This window comes from Dreissena polymorpha, chromosome 4 (genome assembly GCF_020536995.1).
Source record: "Dreissena polymorpha isolate Duluth1 chromosome 4, UMN_Dpol_1.0, whole genome shotgun sequence".
Taxonomy (NCBI): domain Eukaryota; kingdom Metazoa; phylum Mollusca; class Bivalvia; order Myida; family Dreissenidae; genus Dreissena; species Dreissena polymorpha.
Window position 1 is genome coordinate 137483984 of NC_068358.1, and position 16347 is coordinate 137500330.

Consider the following 16347-nt stretch of genomic DNA (forward strand, 5'->3'; position numbering starts at 1 on the left):
GCCAGGCTAATATTGGACAAAACTTTAGGCACATGCAATAAGCCCACAGGCTAATATTAGACAACACTTTAGGCACATGCAATAAGCCCACAGGCTAATATTAGACAACACTTTAGGCACATGCAATAAGCCCATTTTTCCCAGTACATTGCTCATATCAAAGATAAAACATACGTTGGGCTTTTGGCTAATTTGTTTTTTTTTTCCAATTGCAAGAAGACACAAAAGTGTCACCCCCACTCTCAACCATAATTTAAGTCAGTTCAAATGTGGAGGTGAAAAAAATACATCATTGATTCTAAAAAATATTTTTTTTAGGTCATTGTAGTGAACATTTTTTTACATGATATAAAATATTTATAGTGAACTTGGATTAGGCATTTCTTGTATGTGATATATTGCTGAAAGTTGTATGGTTATGAGTGATGTTTACCTGAATGCTTGCTATATGAAGATTTAAGACTTTTCTGTAGTCTTCGTTTATTTTTTATGTTAATACATTTATTCGTAGAATATGCCATGCTGGCAGATAAAATTGTTGGCATTGTTTGAATGGAAAGGAATACAAAAATGTTATTTTTACCATAGCAAATATGTCGCGGTATATATTGCTATTAATTCTAAATGACCATAATTACTTGTTGGAGACGTAAACAAATAATTGCGTCCAAAACTAAGAATACATCCTGACAATATACTATTTCATTGTTATTAGGATGTTCCTATTTTTAGTTTTGGCACTTCTAATTCAAGAGGAGTATGCATTTTATTTAATAAATGTTTGGCAAATCTGAATGTTAAAGTGCACAATCAAGAAAAAGATACAAAGGGAAATTTATTAATTCTTGACTTAACAATAGATGACCATAGATTTACTTTGTGTACTCTTTATGGACCAAATAATGATACTCCTTTGTTTTATAGTAAACTGTTTAATGTAATAGAGACCATAGGAAATGAGTCTTATATTTTATGTGGAGATTTTAATTTAGTTCTTGATGTCAACATTGATTATGCCAACTATAAAACATTGAATAATAATAAGAAGTCAAGGGAATTGTTATCTTCTGTAATCAATGATAAAAACCTAGTAGACACTTTTAGAGCCATAAACGGTGATGCAAAATGTTTCACTTGGCGAAAGCCTAACACTGTCCAACAAGCCAGACTGGACTTCTTTTTAACAACTAATGATTTTAGTCAGTTTATCAGGAAATCGGAAATACATGCAAGTTACAAATCAGATCACTCCCCTATTACTTTGGAATTGAATTTCAGCAAACTAGAACATGGAAAGGGACTGTGGAAATTTAATAATTCGTTACTTCATGACCTAGAATATATTCAATGTATGAAACAAAAAATCGAAGAAATTAAGCAGCAATATGTCTTACCTGTGTATAACATTGAATATCTTAATACTATAGAAAATGATTTAATACAGTTTACCATAAATGATCAACTGTTTTTAGAAACTTTATTAATGGAAATCAGAGGTAAAACCATATCATATTCAAGCTTCAAATCCAAAAAGAGAAAAGAAAGAGAATATTATATTTTAAAAGCAATTGAAGACATTGAAAAACAATTAACTAATGAAAACATTGAAGAGCTCAATCTATTGCATCACGAACTCTCAGGCATACGGAATATTAAAATGAAAGGCGCTTTTATTAGAGCCAAGGCAAAATGGATTGATGAAGGCGAAAAACCCTCAAAATATTTTTGTAATTTAGAAACACATTATGCATCTAGTAAAAACATCCCTTTTATTGAAAACGATGAAGGTCAACGGCTTTTCGACAATCATAGTATTTTAAAAGAAACTGCCAAATTTTACAAAACATTGTATACAAAGACTGTTATTAATGACTCTTACAATATACAGGATGACCTTAAAGGCATAAACACAATTAAATTAAACACTGAACAATCCCAATCGTTAGAAGGTCTTCTAACACTTAAGGAAATATCAATTACTTTAAAAAACATGAAACATGACAAAAGCCCAGGATCAGATGGTTTTACAGCAGAATTTTTCAAAGTATTTTGGAAAGATTTAGGTCACTTCATAGTGAGAAGCCTCAACTATGGTTTTACCTCTGGAACCATGTCAGTTACTCAAAAACAAGGTATAATCACATGTATACCTAAAGATAATAAACCCAGACATTTTCTGAAAAACCTAAGGCCACTAACGCTTTTAAATGTAATTTACAAGCTTGCATCTGGGACTATTGCTAACAGATTAAAAACTATCCTTGATACCCTTATTTCTAAAGACCAGACAGGATTTATTAAAGGCAGATATATTGGTGAGAATACCAGACTTTTATATGACATTATGAAATATACAGAAGATAACAATATCCCTGGACTATTGATGACCATAGACTTTGAAAAGGCGTTCGATACCCTTGAGTTCGATTTTATAGAAAAAACATTAGATTATTTTAATTTTGGTACAACAATGAAAAAATGGATTTCACTTTTCCTACATAATACCTTGACGGCAATTCAAATTAATGGTTTTTTATCAGAATTTATTACAATTGAAAGAGGCTGCCGACAAGGAGATCCAATTAGTTCTTATGTTTTTATTCTTTGTGCTGAAATTTTGGCAATTAAAATAAGACATTGTAATGCAATTAAAGGTATAGTGATAGACAATATTGAATATAAAATTTCTCAGTTTGCTGATGATACATCTCTCTTACTGGATGGCACCGATGTTTCCCTAAATGCTACCCTTGATCTTTTAAATAACTTTGCATTATGTTCCGGATTAAAAATAAATTATGACAAAACAAATCTTATATGGATTGGCTCCAAAAAGTATAGCATACACTCGATAAAAACTAAATATAAACTAGTCTGGGGCACAACAAACTTTAAAGTTTTAGGAATATTATTTGATGTTGATTTAAAGAAAATGATAGAAATAAACTTCTCGAGTAAAGTTGAAAAGCTGCGCAATATCATAAATTTTTGGAAAAGGAGAACTTTAACACCCCTAGGAAAGATAACTGTTGTTAAATCACTACTACTTCCCCTTTTTACACACCTGTTTATATCTCTCCCTAGCCCAGGAGAAAAAGTTTTAAAACAAATAAATAGCCTTTTTTCCAATTTATATGGGATGGACCATCAAAATTAAACAAACTATTGCTATTAAATCATATAATGATGGAGGAGTTGCCATGACTGATATATATGCTTTTGAAAAAACTATGAAAATGACATGGTTAAGGAAAATTGTATCAAGTAACGGAAAATGTTTCCAACTAGTATATTCTATGTTTGATGTGAAAAAAATGTTTAATTTAGGAAAAATTACATAGAAAAAATTATGATAAGTTTAAAAAATTGTTTTTGGAGAGATGTCCTTACATGTTACATTGAGTATATTAATAAACAAAATGTCAGTAAGTGTGAAGATATTCTTGATATGCCGTTATTTTATAACCACAATTTTAAGATAGGTATGAATATTATATATAATACAAATATGTATGACAGGGGAATTAGATATGTAAGAGATATAATGTGCACTTCTGGAGAATTTCTAAAACAATCTGTATTAGAAAATCTCATTGGCGTTAAAATAAACTTCCTTTTTATGAAGGTTTAATTAGAACTGTGAATGCATTTATCAGATTATCAGGACTTCAATTTATAAAAAAGCCAAATACACAATGTGCATTTATATCTTTTTACTTGAATAACATAGTATTAGGGTATAAACAAAACAAACTTGTTTATAACTGTTTTAGCAATAATACAGATATACCAACTTGCCATTTAAAATGGAATACACTTTTTAATAACGTTGAATGGACAAAAGTGCACGCACTTGTTTTTATTATATCTAAAGACACATACACTCAGTGGTTCCAGACAAGAATTGTTCACAGAATCCTAGGAACCAAATCTTTGTTATTTAAAATGAACATTGTTCATGACAATTTATGTTCCTTCTGTAATGAAAATGAAGAAACCCTATTACATTTATTCTGGGACTTGCATTTTCACAAAGAGAATTGTTAATTATGTTGTAGATTTTTTAAGATCCCATAATGTGCAAAAATGTACTGATATTTCATGTCAAACAATGTTATTTGGTTGTACAAGTATTAACATGACTGATATTAATATTCTTATTCTTGAAATTAAAAAGTATATCTTTGTATGCAAGAGAAAGGGTACATTACCTTCAGTAAGAGGGCTGAATAATTATCTGTGCGTAGCATGGGAGATTCAATTTAATACTAAATTTAAAGAAAAGGAACTACTTAATTGGTCAATTGTAAAACTTTTTGTAGATCAATAGAATAGTGTTATTGTAAATTGCGTTGTTTGCTTAAAATATGTAATACCATGGTCGTTTGATAAATGTTTTTAATTGTCTGAAATCCAAATGTTTGATTAAAGATTATGTTTTTCTGAAGTCCAAATACTTTTCCTTTTTGTATCATAACATGGCATTCATTTGTGTATGTGTCTGTGTGTGCGTGTGTGTGTGTGAACTGTATGATTGTGTCTATATAATGAAATGCATAGATTTTATTTACCTCGTTCAATTGTTAAAATCCTATATTAATGTATACTAACAAAATAACATGTAAACTAACGATACACTTTGTAACGTAAATGTATGGAGGTGAATAAACGCTATAAATTCAAAAAAAAAAAAAAAAAAAAAAAAAAAAAAAAAAAAAAAAAAAAAAAAAAAAAAAAAAAAAAAAAAAAAAAAAAAGGATGTTCCTATTTTTAGCATAACTACTTTGGCTAAAAAGAATTGTAACCAAAAAATGTGTAAAAGCTACTACATTTCAATTTATCGCAACCCGAGGTAGTGATATCTTACAATGTTGAAAGCAACAGACATAAGAGTAAAAAACTATTTGTTAAATTTCGCCCAGTGAGGCAGATCAACAGCAACATTTGAGTTAATCAGGTCTTGAATGATCCAGTTTTAAAATGTTTTAACACACACATATGTTTTGCAGGTTGTGGCATTTTCTGAGATACTTAAGTCCGCAAAAGGTAGAGAGTATTTCCAGTCATTTCTGAAGCGCGAGGGAAATGAATCACTGATGGGGTGAGAAGAGGATTTCACTTGATAGCATCCTTTTAAATTAGTGGATTCATTGTATTTTTTACGCTCAAAGATTAAATATGTTACAATGATTGAGAATGCAATTTTATATTCTATGTTCTTGGTGAGTCAAAACAAGTTGATAATGAGGTGGTATATCAAGTTTTAACATTGTTTGTGACACTATATGTATACACTGTCCAATTGTAGGTTTTGGGTTGGAGTTGAAAACATGAAATCAGCAGATAAGGTATGGTATTCTATGTTGGTTCAAAATGATAATTCTGCATAATAAACATAGTTATTTCAAATGTCCTTTTTTAGGTTTTTGCCATTCAAACAATCTATGGATTCTTTGATTGATTGAGATATAACAAGTTGAGATTCCCTGTATGTAGATAGTGTGTGTCCAAGATAGCGTTCCTATAATGAACCTGTAAAAATAATATATTTTTGTGTTATGAATATGATGGGGAATTGTTATAGTTCCTCAATTATGTTTATCCCTACTTACCACCATGAGTTACCGAAATCTTTCTAAATAAAAAAAACTTTAAAATGCTCCAGAAGAACTTGGAATGCGGTAGTTAGTGGGGTGTCCACATTTGCAACTGGGGGTCTTGGTTGCAATCCTCACTTGGAAAGCCTGATAATGATCCAAACACACCAAATACTAATTCTTCCCAGGATATTGACTTGAAAGTGTCCATATACAATATTAAGGGATTCAAACAACGCTAGATATTTCTGGTTTAAACTATAAGAGATTTAAACAAGGCTGATTTAAAAAGAGCCGTCATATTTTGCACAGTTATTTTGAGATTTTTTAAACCATACCCCTACAGAAGCAGCACCACCACCTGGCCAATGACATCTACCAGGGCTACATCTGCAGTGCGGGCAGCGTTGTACGGGTAGACAAGTCCACTGCCCGCGCCATGGAGACCTTCCTGATTGGAGACTCAGTGAGTGCACATATCTCCATGATTACAAGAAGTCTTGCTTTAAAGAAACCTAGTCTGAATCTTGATTATTTAGATCGGTTGTTGAAATCAGTTGTTAGATAGAAGCTTTTTGCAATTATTTTAATGTCATAAATACTGACCTGTTATCGTATGCTTATACTTTCCAAGGGGAAATAACTCATCCGGAATTTTAACTGGGAATCCATTACCTCAATACCGTAATACAGGCCAGGTTAAACATAGTGCAATGCAACCTAGCCAAAAATCGGTAACCAACCCTCAATATTCTTTCCGGATCAACCAGGTGTATACGTGTCTTTTACAGCTCTGAATTAAAATATTGTTTTTCGATTTATTTCATTTGGTTGATTGGGGTTTTGAATAGATAAATTGTGTTATTTATCTTTTTATTTCTCATTCGGATTAATTTGTGTGGATTTAATGGATTTTGTTTCATTTGTAAAAGGTAAGCCATGCTTGTTTTTATCAAACAATGGTTTATTTCTACCATGCTGGGTGTTTTCAGGCGCGAACGACCACGTGCAAAACGTGCTCTTCTAATACATTGCTAGAACGTGCAAAGCATGTTCTTCTTATGTGTTACGAGATCGTGCAAAGCGTGTTCTTCTATTGACAGATTGTTTATCATTTGCCATTGTGTGCAATAATGATTTTAACATTCCGTATGACAATCTAATTGATCGTCATTTTATTTTTCATCTGTTTTGAATTAAACTTTTGTTTAATTTATGATCTACGGCAGTATTATTATAATTTTCATTTTGGTCAAATAATGATTTTATGTGCCGTATGATAATCTGGTCTATGACCAGTTTATGGTTGAATATGCTTTGCTCTTGTTTTTCATATATTCGACTACATGATGGTCGCAGAAACAAGAGTGGATAAATACCCGGTGACTTCGCAGATCATGGATGATAGTTGCAGTATCAGTCACCGGGTATCGGGCACGATCGCGACCGTACTATGCTAAGTCTCTTAGACAGTCGGTCAACATCAGACCGTATGGCGACACCCGTCAGCCGGTCTCTGCCCGATGGCATTGGTCAAGGACATCGACTAATGCCGGACCATTTGGCATCCGCCATATGGTCATTATTTGGTGACAACACTGGTCATGATATGACCGGTACGTCACCGGGGACGTTGATCACGGACCTTTGATCGACGGCTGACCGGCTGGTCATGTCACCGGTCCGGTCCGGTCATGTCACTGGTCCGGTCCGGTCATTGATCACCGGTCCGGTCAACGGTCCGGTCACCGGTCATGCCACCAGTCCGGTCATGTCACCGGTCCGGTCATTGATCACCGGTCCAGTCACCGGTCATGTCACCAGTCCGGTCATTGATCACAGGTCCGGTCACTGGTCCAGTCATGTCACCGGTCCGGTCACCGGTCATGTCACCGGTCCGGTCATTGATCACCGGTCCGGTCACCGGTCATGTCACCGGTCCGGTCATGTCACCAGTCCGGTCATTGATCACCGGTCCGGTCACCGGTCAACAGTCATCAGTTAGGCCTGTCACCGATAACACCAGTCACCGGTCAAGAAGAAGAACTCGGTCTTCATCATTGAATTTTTCTCTATCGTCTTACTCATACCAGGTCGTCTTAACGCCCTGTTGGACGTTTTGTCCTGTAGTTCTTTCTTTCGATTTATTTTTCCGTTGGGTTCAAATAATGTAATTGCGCATGCGCGGCAGTGAGTTTGCATAGTATATCGAAGAATGTTGTTTATCATCAAACGCTAGTAATTAGCGTTATGCGATCTTAGATCGCAGTATATACCGGTATGCTGAACAACGTCAATAATGCAGTTCACAGTGATCACTCCAGCAGGGTGTGCGATTGTTATACATTCGTCCATTGACATAAACTGGAATATCTTGCCTTCTTGGTGAGTTTTTGCAATAACTGAGTTTTTGCCATAATTTCATGCAATATACTTAATGAACCATGGGATTATGGTTCTACGACCTTTTAAGTCTCCTGTACACTTATTTTCAGGAAACTTCTTCAAAGGTCAAATATCATATCTCAGAGAGACATATTTTTACTGATCCAAACATGTGCCACTACATGTCTGGCCATAATTTACTTTTAGTTATCTCTACAGAAGAATGTTTTTCTGTTAGAGTTTCAATCCTTGTTACTTGTGCAAGGATAATTCCATCAGAACTGTATAAAGGTTCTATGGAAATTCATTTTTGACTGGGTATTCCAGAGCATAGTTATTTCCTTAAACACTCTGCTAGATACATAGAGGTTTTTCTCATATTTTTCTTGATGATAAGAAATTTGTTCTTTTTTTCATCAAAGGATAGAGATTATGCTTTCGTATACCTTGTTTTGTGTAAGTCATGGCAACTCTGTGCTGTCTTACATATTTTGGAACTGATCCAAACTATGGAATGTCAACACTATGTTTTTCGTTCCTTTACCTTCTTAAGCGGTTTTGACTTGTGTTACATGTTGGGATGCTTAATGAGCTTCCTATGAACCTTTTTCATCAGGCTTATTAACAGTTCCAATATAATTTTAAGACGGTTTTCCTTCTTATTATGGCTTTTACCATACAGAGAAGTGAAATTCATGCTTTTTCTGTTGAATACGACCAATTCCAGTTGGATCTAATGTCGTTTTCACTTTGTTGTGTCAGCCAGGATTCCTTGCTTAATATCAAGTCCTCTATATGGTTTCTACCTTCAAGTTTCCAAGTTTTTCTTAAACTGGTAGTCATGAAGATGAGGATAAACTTCTATGGGCAATCAGGGCTTTGAAGTTCTATCTCAGCAGTGTTAGTCGGAAGTCCATTTGAGGTTCTCAAAAGACACTCTTCATTTCCCAAAAAAAGGGGGGGGAGATGTGTTTGCGGCTTCTATTTCTCGGGGTTAGACCTCGACTAAGGAAAGTTACTCTTATCCTATCTAAGAATTCATTCCTTTTTAGGATCTGACCGCATGAATTAAGAGCTCTGTCTGTTTTGTGGGCATATATTAATCACACCCCACTTTTTGACGTGCTCTAAGCTGTTTTCTGGAGGAATCCGACCACCTTTGTCATCTTTTTATCTTCGTTTTTCTGCAGTGCCAACAATTCAATTTGTATATGCTTGGGCTTGTTGTGGTTTCACTAACGGTAGTGTCTTCTTTATGACTTAGACATATTACTCTGTCCGAGAAGTCATAATTAATACCGTTTTAACGAAGATTACTTGATAACCCTTGTTGAGGGTTTTGCTATCATTAGCTGATAACCCTGTTTATGGGTTCTACTGTGTTGGGAAAATATATACGAACCTTCCCACTGCAGCTGCAAAATCAGCATATGATAACAGGTAAGTATTTATGACATTAAAACAAATTTTTAAAATAAAATTCATTTTAATTATTAAATACTTACCTGTTATCGGTAAGTCCCACCTCCAACTCCGCTATTCTATTAATATTTTTGTATATATATTGAGAGAATATTGAGGGTTGGTTACCGATTTTTGGCTAGGTTGCATTGCACTATGTTTAACCTGGCCTGTATTACGGTATTGAGGTGGCGGATTCCCAGTTAAAATTCTGGATGAGTTATTTCCCCTTGGAAAGTATAAGCATACGATAACAGGTAAGTATTTAATCATTAAAATCAATTTTATTTTAAAAATTTGTTTTAGTAGTGCTCTGGGTAAACTGTGGTTTATTTATATGTGTTAAGTGTTGTCCCAGATAAGCCTTTGCAGTATGCTAATCAGGGGTAAAACTTCACGCTTTCATGGAATTTTTCGTATAGACAAATTCTCTTCTTAACGAAATTCCAGCCTCTGAGAAAAGTTTTGTCCCAGATTGGCCTGTGCAACACTTTACCAAAGGCATTAAGCCCAGTCTTCTCGAAGCATAGCTCATTTATAGTTCAAGATACTGTGGAACCTTAGGAACTAACACTTAGATCACTGTTGTCCAGCTTTTTAATGCCCCCGGATCAATAGATCGGGGGTATATTGTTTTTTGCCTTTCTGTCTGTCATTCTGTCCCAAACTTTATGGTTACAGTAAAGTTTTGCAATAACTTTTGAAATATTGAACATAGCAACTTGATATTTGGCATGCATGTGTATTTCATGGAGCTGCACATTTTGAGTGGTGAAAGGTCAAGGTCATCCTTCAAGGTCAAAGATCGAAAAATAAAAACTTTAATATATTAATGTTTTGCAATAACTTTTGAAATATTGAACATAGCAACTTGATATTTGCCATGCATGTGTATCTCATGGAGCTGTACATTTTGAGTGGTGAAAGGTCAAGGTCATCCTTCAAGGTCGAAGGTCGAAAATTTAAAACTTGAATATAGTAAAGTTTTGCAATAACTTTTGAAATATTGAACATGGCAACTTGATATTTGGCATGCATGTGTATCTCATGGAGCTGCTCATTTTGAGTGGTGAAAGGTCAAGGTCAAAGTCATCCTTCAAGGTCAAAGGTCAAAAATTTAAAACTGTAATATATTAAAGTTTTGCAATAACTTTTGAAATATTGAACATAGCAACTTGATATTTGGTATGCATGTGTATCTCATGGAGCTGCACATTTTAAGTGGTGAAAGGTCAAGGTCATCCTTCAAGGTCAAAGGTCGAAAATTAAAAACTTTAATATAGTAAAGTTTTGCAATAACTTTTGAAATATTGAACATAGCACTTGATATTTGGCATGCATGTGTATCATGGAGCTGTACATTTTGAGTGGTGAAAGGTCAAGGTCATACTTCAAGGTCAAAGGTCAACAAAAAATAAGCGGTGCATAAGGGAGCATTGTGTTTCTGACAAACACATCTCTTGTTCATCATTACTTATTGTATAGAGGACGACAAGTTTTTCAGAACATCTAGGACCCCAGCACACATTTAAGGGTCAAGGGCTTGTGGGCTCCTACTTATGTATATCCCTGACAAGTATGTTAAAGATGGGGAACCTTTGTAATCATAAATGCAAACATGATTAAACCGAGTCTTGTAATATTTTCCTATAGTGTTGTTTCTATTTTCTCAAAATATTATCATGTTTATATTAATATGATTATCAAACTATATTACTAAAAATGTTAAGGGCCATGAGGCATTCCTGGACACACAAGCCGTGGTGTACAAGAGGATGGAGACCCAACATTACCCCTCGTTCCTTGTCAGTGATCTCTACCATCGATACTTGACCTCCCTGGAAACAGAGGAAGGGAACCTGGAGGGAACCATTGGGCAGAGTGAGTCCATGGAAGTCTTTTTAACCCATTTATGCATAGTGGACTCTCCCATCCTTCTGAATTGGATCAATTTATTTCCAAAATTGGGGATGTCTAGCATATTTATTTCTATATTTAGAATATTTCTTACAGAAATTCCTTTAAGCAAACAGCGCAGACCCTGATGAGACGCTGCATCATGCGGCGTCTCATCTGGGTCTACGCTGTTTGCAAAGGCCTTTTTTCTAAATGCTAGGCATCAATGGCAAAGCAATAAATAAGTATAGTGTTTAATATAAGTTCAAATGTATTATATAAATTTAAAGTGATTAAAATTTTAATATTTACACATATTTTGATTTCTTGTTTTTTCGGGAATTCATTTATTTCTTATAAACCATATGCTGAAATGGAATTCATTATTGTTATTGTTATTATGATGTGTGTGGAACAGGTCAAAAGGGTATTGGTATTGCTTGTGTTACTATTTGATTGTTCATACTTTGAATGGTCAGTTCAGATTATGTAAGAGGTGTTAAAGTGCTTAAAATGAGACGTTCTTTGACTCCTTCCCTTTGTCTGTCGATCTGCAGATGAGATGTTTTTTACTCTTTCTGCAGATGAGATGTTGTTTGACTTTATCTGCAGATGAGATGTTATTTGACTTTTTATGCAGATGAGATGTTATTTGACTCTATCTGCAGATGAGATATTGTTTGACTCTATCTGCAGATGAGATATTGTTGTACTCTATCTGCAGATGAGATGTTGTTTGACTCTTTCTGCAGATGAGATGTTGTTTGACTCTATCTGCAGATGAGATGTTGTTTGACTCTTTCTGCAGATGAGATATTGTTTGACTCAATATGCAGATGAGATATTGTTTGACTCTATCTGCAGATGAGATATTGTTTGACTCTATCTGCAGATGAGATATTGTTTGACTCTATCTGCAGATGAGATGTTGTTTGACTCTTTCTGCAGATGAGATATTGTTTGACTCTTTCTGCAGATGAGATATTGTTTGACTCTTTCTGCAGATGAGATATTGTTTGACTCAATATGCAGATGAGATATTGTTTGACTCTATCTGCAGATGAGATGTTGTTTGACTCTATCTGCAGATGAGATGTTGTTTGGCTCTATCTGCAGATGAGATGTTCTATTTGTAGATGAGATGTTGTTTGAGCCAACAGAGCATGATCATGAGGATGAGGAGATGTTCCGTGTGCAGTCCTACCACGCCAAACAGAAACTGCAGCAGCTGGGTAACCGTATCTCCAACAAAACACAAGCCCTAGATGCCTTGAAGACACAGAAGTCAGATGTTAAGGTATAGTGTGGTATCGGCGTTCTGATAAATTTTAATTTTGAATTGGCTCAAAGCGGTTTCTTTGTAATGGAATACGATTAAACTGCAAAAGATGTCTATTTTAGTGGATGTACAACTCTTTGGAAACTAAAATGCTTGAATAGAAAAAAGGAGTATGTTGAGAAAGGTTAAAACCTAGAAAACATTTGTTTTATACAAGAAAAAAAGGAGTGAAAAAAAAATATCAACAATACACACAAACATACAACTGATGGTGTGTTGACGTGAATATTGTTAATAATAAGTGTATCATGCAGATTTAGAAAGATCAAGAGGTTACTCAATATAGTTAAAGGTTGCCTGTAATACCCCCTCCCAAAGAACAAAAAAACAACAACTGCAACAAAAACAAACAAACTCAAACAAACAAAACAAATGTATTATACCATATGTAGCTATAGTATGTGTACAAATTGCAGATTCAGAAGGTGCAGGAGGACCTTGAGTCTGAGATTGAGGCTATGAAAGAGGAGAAGAGAAAGTTGGAGTCACACATCCTGCGTACAGAGCAGTGGTGCATTCATACTGGCAAGTGGAAGGCACTCGTCTATGAAGTAGCAGTGAGTGGTTTTGTCTACCTGTCCTGGTACAATTTGTAAACTGTCTTTATGAACATAAGGCAGTCAATAATGAATTGCGATGAAATAAATGACGGGATATCACAATGAGGATGCCAGTCCAGTCCAATTTCCCTATATATATATATATATATATATATATATATATATATATATATATATATATATATATATATATATATATATATATATATATATATATACAGTCAGTCAACCAGTTTAGAATAACCCGGCAAAAAACGTTAATTCTTTTGACCACAATAATTTTTGGGGGGATTTAGTGTCAATGTGAGAAGATGTACAAATAAAGGATAACATTTATTTTTTATGATAACAGGTTAGGCCAGACAGCATATGCATTTTTTTGTAAAAAATAGCCAATTAAAGTTCACCTTTCGAAAAATTATTAAAAATCATTCAACTTACAGAATAAGTATTTCAAAACATTGTCATGGCATTTGTTTTTAATCAGCATAAAGTTTATTTGAAAATAATAAAGCCCTCTATATCCATATGCACTTTTCAAAACATAACTCATTCAATCAGTTCTGGTTAACTTTTTGCTGCATTTATCTCCCCTGTAAGCTTAATACAAAAGCTTTCTTGCTAAAACTTTGTTAATTTATTCCTTTACCTAATGTATACCGTAGATGCTTATCGTTTTGTTTTAATTGGGGCATTATGGAAAATTAAATACAAATTAATCGGAACTGCTGATTATCCGTAACTGGTTGACAAACTGTATTTAAATTTGAAAAAAGCAATTTAACAGAAACTCTAAAGATCCATAATCACTAAAAATCAATGCATAAAATGTGGGGCAATACATAACTGAATGGAACTTTGTCAGGAGAGAATAGGGTTTCCCATGATTTTGATGGCGTTGTGAAACGATTTTTAGATGTTAAAAAGTTGCATAATGTTTGTATTTTAATGTTTTTACACCAATGTTACTTGTTATAGGGTCTTCATTTGTAATAAACCTTCATATGGCACTTCTTGTTGTTGGAAGTTTATATAAAGCATAATAGTATTAAACAGTGTTTATGGATCTTTAAAACAAAAGATCCTATTTTACAAGTGTATGTTTTGGTCCATTTGTTAAATTTTTATCAAATAATCTGACGTCATTGATCAATTTTATGACTGAAATTGAAGTCATATTGTTTTGGTATGGTTAGATGTTGTAATTGATGAGTGTCAGGTGAATCAAGATTGTTGATAAATGGTCAAAGTGACAAAATACAATTTGTATGCATTTGCTTTGACAATACAGGTTTATAACAATTTCTATCATAGTTTGTTGTTGAATAACCCATGGTCAGGAGTATAGATGGGTGTAACCAAATCAATCATGATTCAAACCAATTACAATTATCTATTCGACAACACATTTTCTTTTAAAGATCTTAATTTTAAAGTTTAACATTACGTTGAGTAGAAAAAGCATTTTAGTGGCTACACTACCATTTTCTTTCAGAGTGTGAAGGATGGAGACAAGATGGTGCCACTGTTTGTGCTGATTGTCCACTTGGCGGGCCGGTCTCACACGTCTCAGAACCTGCAGAGCTCTTCCCAGGGCTGGGTGGTCAACAGGAAACTCAGTGACTTCTACACCGTTCATGAGAGACTGGTGCAGGTACAGTGGCAGATCTGTGTATGAGTTGACCTTGACCTTGTACGAGATTTGAATGACAATGTGCTAAGCCTTTGAGTGAGTGAGATTGGATCCAGTTGTTTTATTGTCTTTTAATATAGTTGTGATGTGTCAATAATGTTTGTTTGGCTTAATACAAATGTATATAGATTTTAGCTTTCTTATTAATCTTATTGTGCATCATAAATAACTAGTTCAAATCAAACCAGTGTATCAGGTATTGTCTACTATTTTGCAGTCAGCTTGTTAAGTTCTTTCTAGCGTTGTTTTGTTGTACAGAAACACCTTTACTACTTTCAATTGGAATTGCAAATGTTTAGAAATAAAAAGACAACATTAAGATATCTTTGAGTTAACTGTAAAATATGAAATTCAATTTTATAAGTGGCCTGTGATTCTTTGTCTTTACATAAGGCAAATGCTTATCATGTTTAACGGTCGCAGTGGTGTAATGGATATGGTGTCCGCCTAGCGACCGGGAGGTCACCAGTTCGATCCCCACTGTAGGAGCGTTCTTTAGATCTCCCCCCAAAACACCAAGTACTGGTTCTAGTCCCAGGAAACGGACTTGAAAGCGTTTATATAAGCCATAGGCTTTTGATGCTATTGAGCTAAAATAAATAGGTTTAAACTAAATGCTTATCATTTAGTGTTGGAAATAAGTAGTTTATTATCATATTTATGCCCCCCTTCGAAGAATAGGGGGTATATTGCTTTGCTCATGTCGGTCGGTCTGTCTGTCGGTCTGTCGGTCCGTCCGTCCACCAGGTGGTTGTCAGACGATAACTCAAGAATGCTTGGGCCTAGGATCATGAAACTTCATAGGTACATTGATCATGACTCGCAGATGACCCCTATTGATTTTGAGGTCACTAGGTCAAAGGTCAAGGTCACCGTGACCAGAAATAGTAAAATGGTTTTTGAATGATAACACAAGAACGCATAGGCCTAGGATCATGAAACTTCATGGGTAGATTGATAATGACTTGCAGATGACCCCTATTGATTTTGAGGTCACTAGGTCAAAGGTCAAGGTCACGGTGACCCGAAATAGTAAAGTGGTTTCCGGATGATAACTCAAGAACGCATACGCCTAGGATCATGAAACTTCATGGGAAGATTGATCATGACTAGCAGATGACCCCTATTGATTTTGATGTCACTAGGTCAAAGGTCAATGTCACGGTGACCCGAAATAGTAAAATGGTTTTGGGATGATAACTCAAGAAGGCATACGCCTAGGATCATGAAACTTCATAGGTAGATAGATCATGACTTGCAGATGACCCCTATTGATTTTGAGGTCACAAGGTCAAAGGTCAAGGTCACGGTGACCCGAAATAGTAAAATGATTTTCGGATGATAACTCAAGAACGCTTTTGCCTAGGATCATGACACTTCATAGGTACATTGATCGTGACTCGCAGATGACCCTCT

At 34.6% G+C, this 16347-nt stretch overlaps 1 protein-coding gene across 8 annotated transcripts in view; it reads left to right on the top strand.

Annotated features, from left to right (window-relative positions):
• The window catches only part of LOC127876759 (sorting nexin-25-like), a 50016-nt gene that overhangs the window by 17603 nt on the left and 16066 nt on the right, over nucleotides 1-16347 (top strand). For all 8 annotated transcript variants that reach the window (XM_052422215.1, XM_052422208.1, XM_052422209.1 and 5 more), the window contains 7 exons: nucleotides 5010-5101; nucleotides 5309-5348; nucleotides 5944-6063; nucleotides 11174-11324; nucleotides 12476-12636; nucleotides 13095-13235; nucleotides 14734-14892. In XM_052422215.1, the coding sequence (XP_052278175.1) occupies nucleotides 5010-5101; nucleotides 5309-5348; nucleotides 5944-6063; nucleotides 11174-11324; nucleotides 12476-12636; nucleotides 13095-13235; nucleotides 14734-14892 (864 nt within the window). The remainder of the gene's footprint in view (nucleotides 1-5009; nucleotides 5102-5308; nucleotides 5349-5943; nucleotides 6064-11173; nucleotides 11325-12475; nucleotides 12637-13094; nucleotides 13236-14733; nucleotides 14893-16347) is intronic.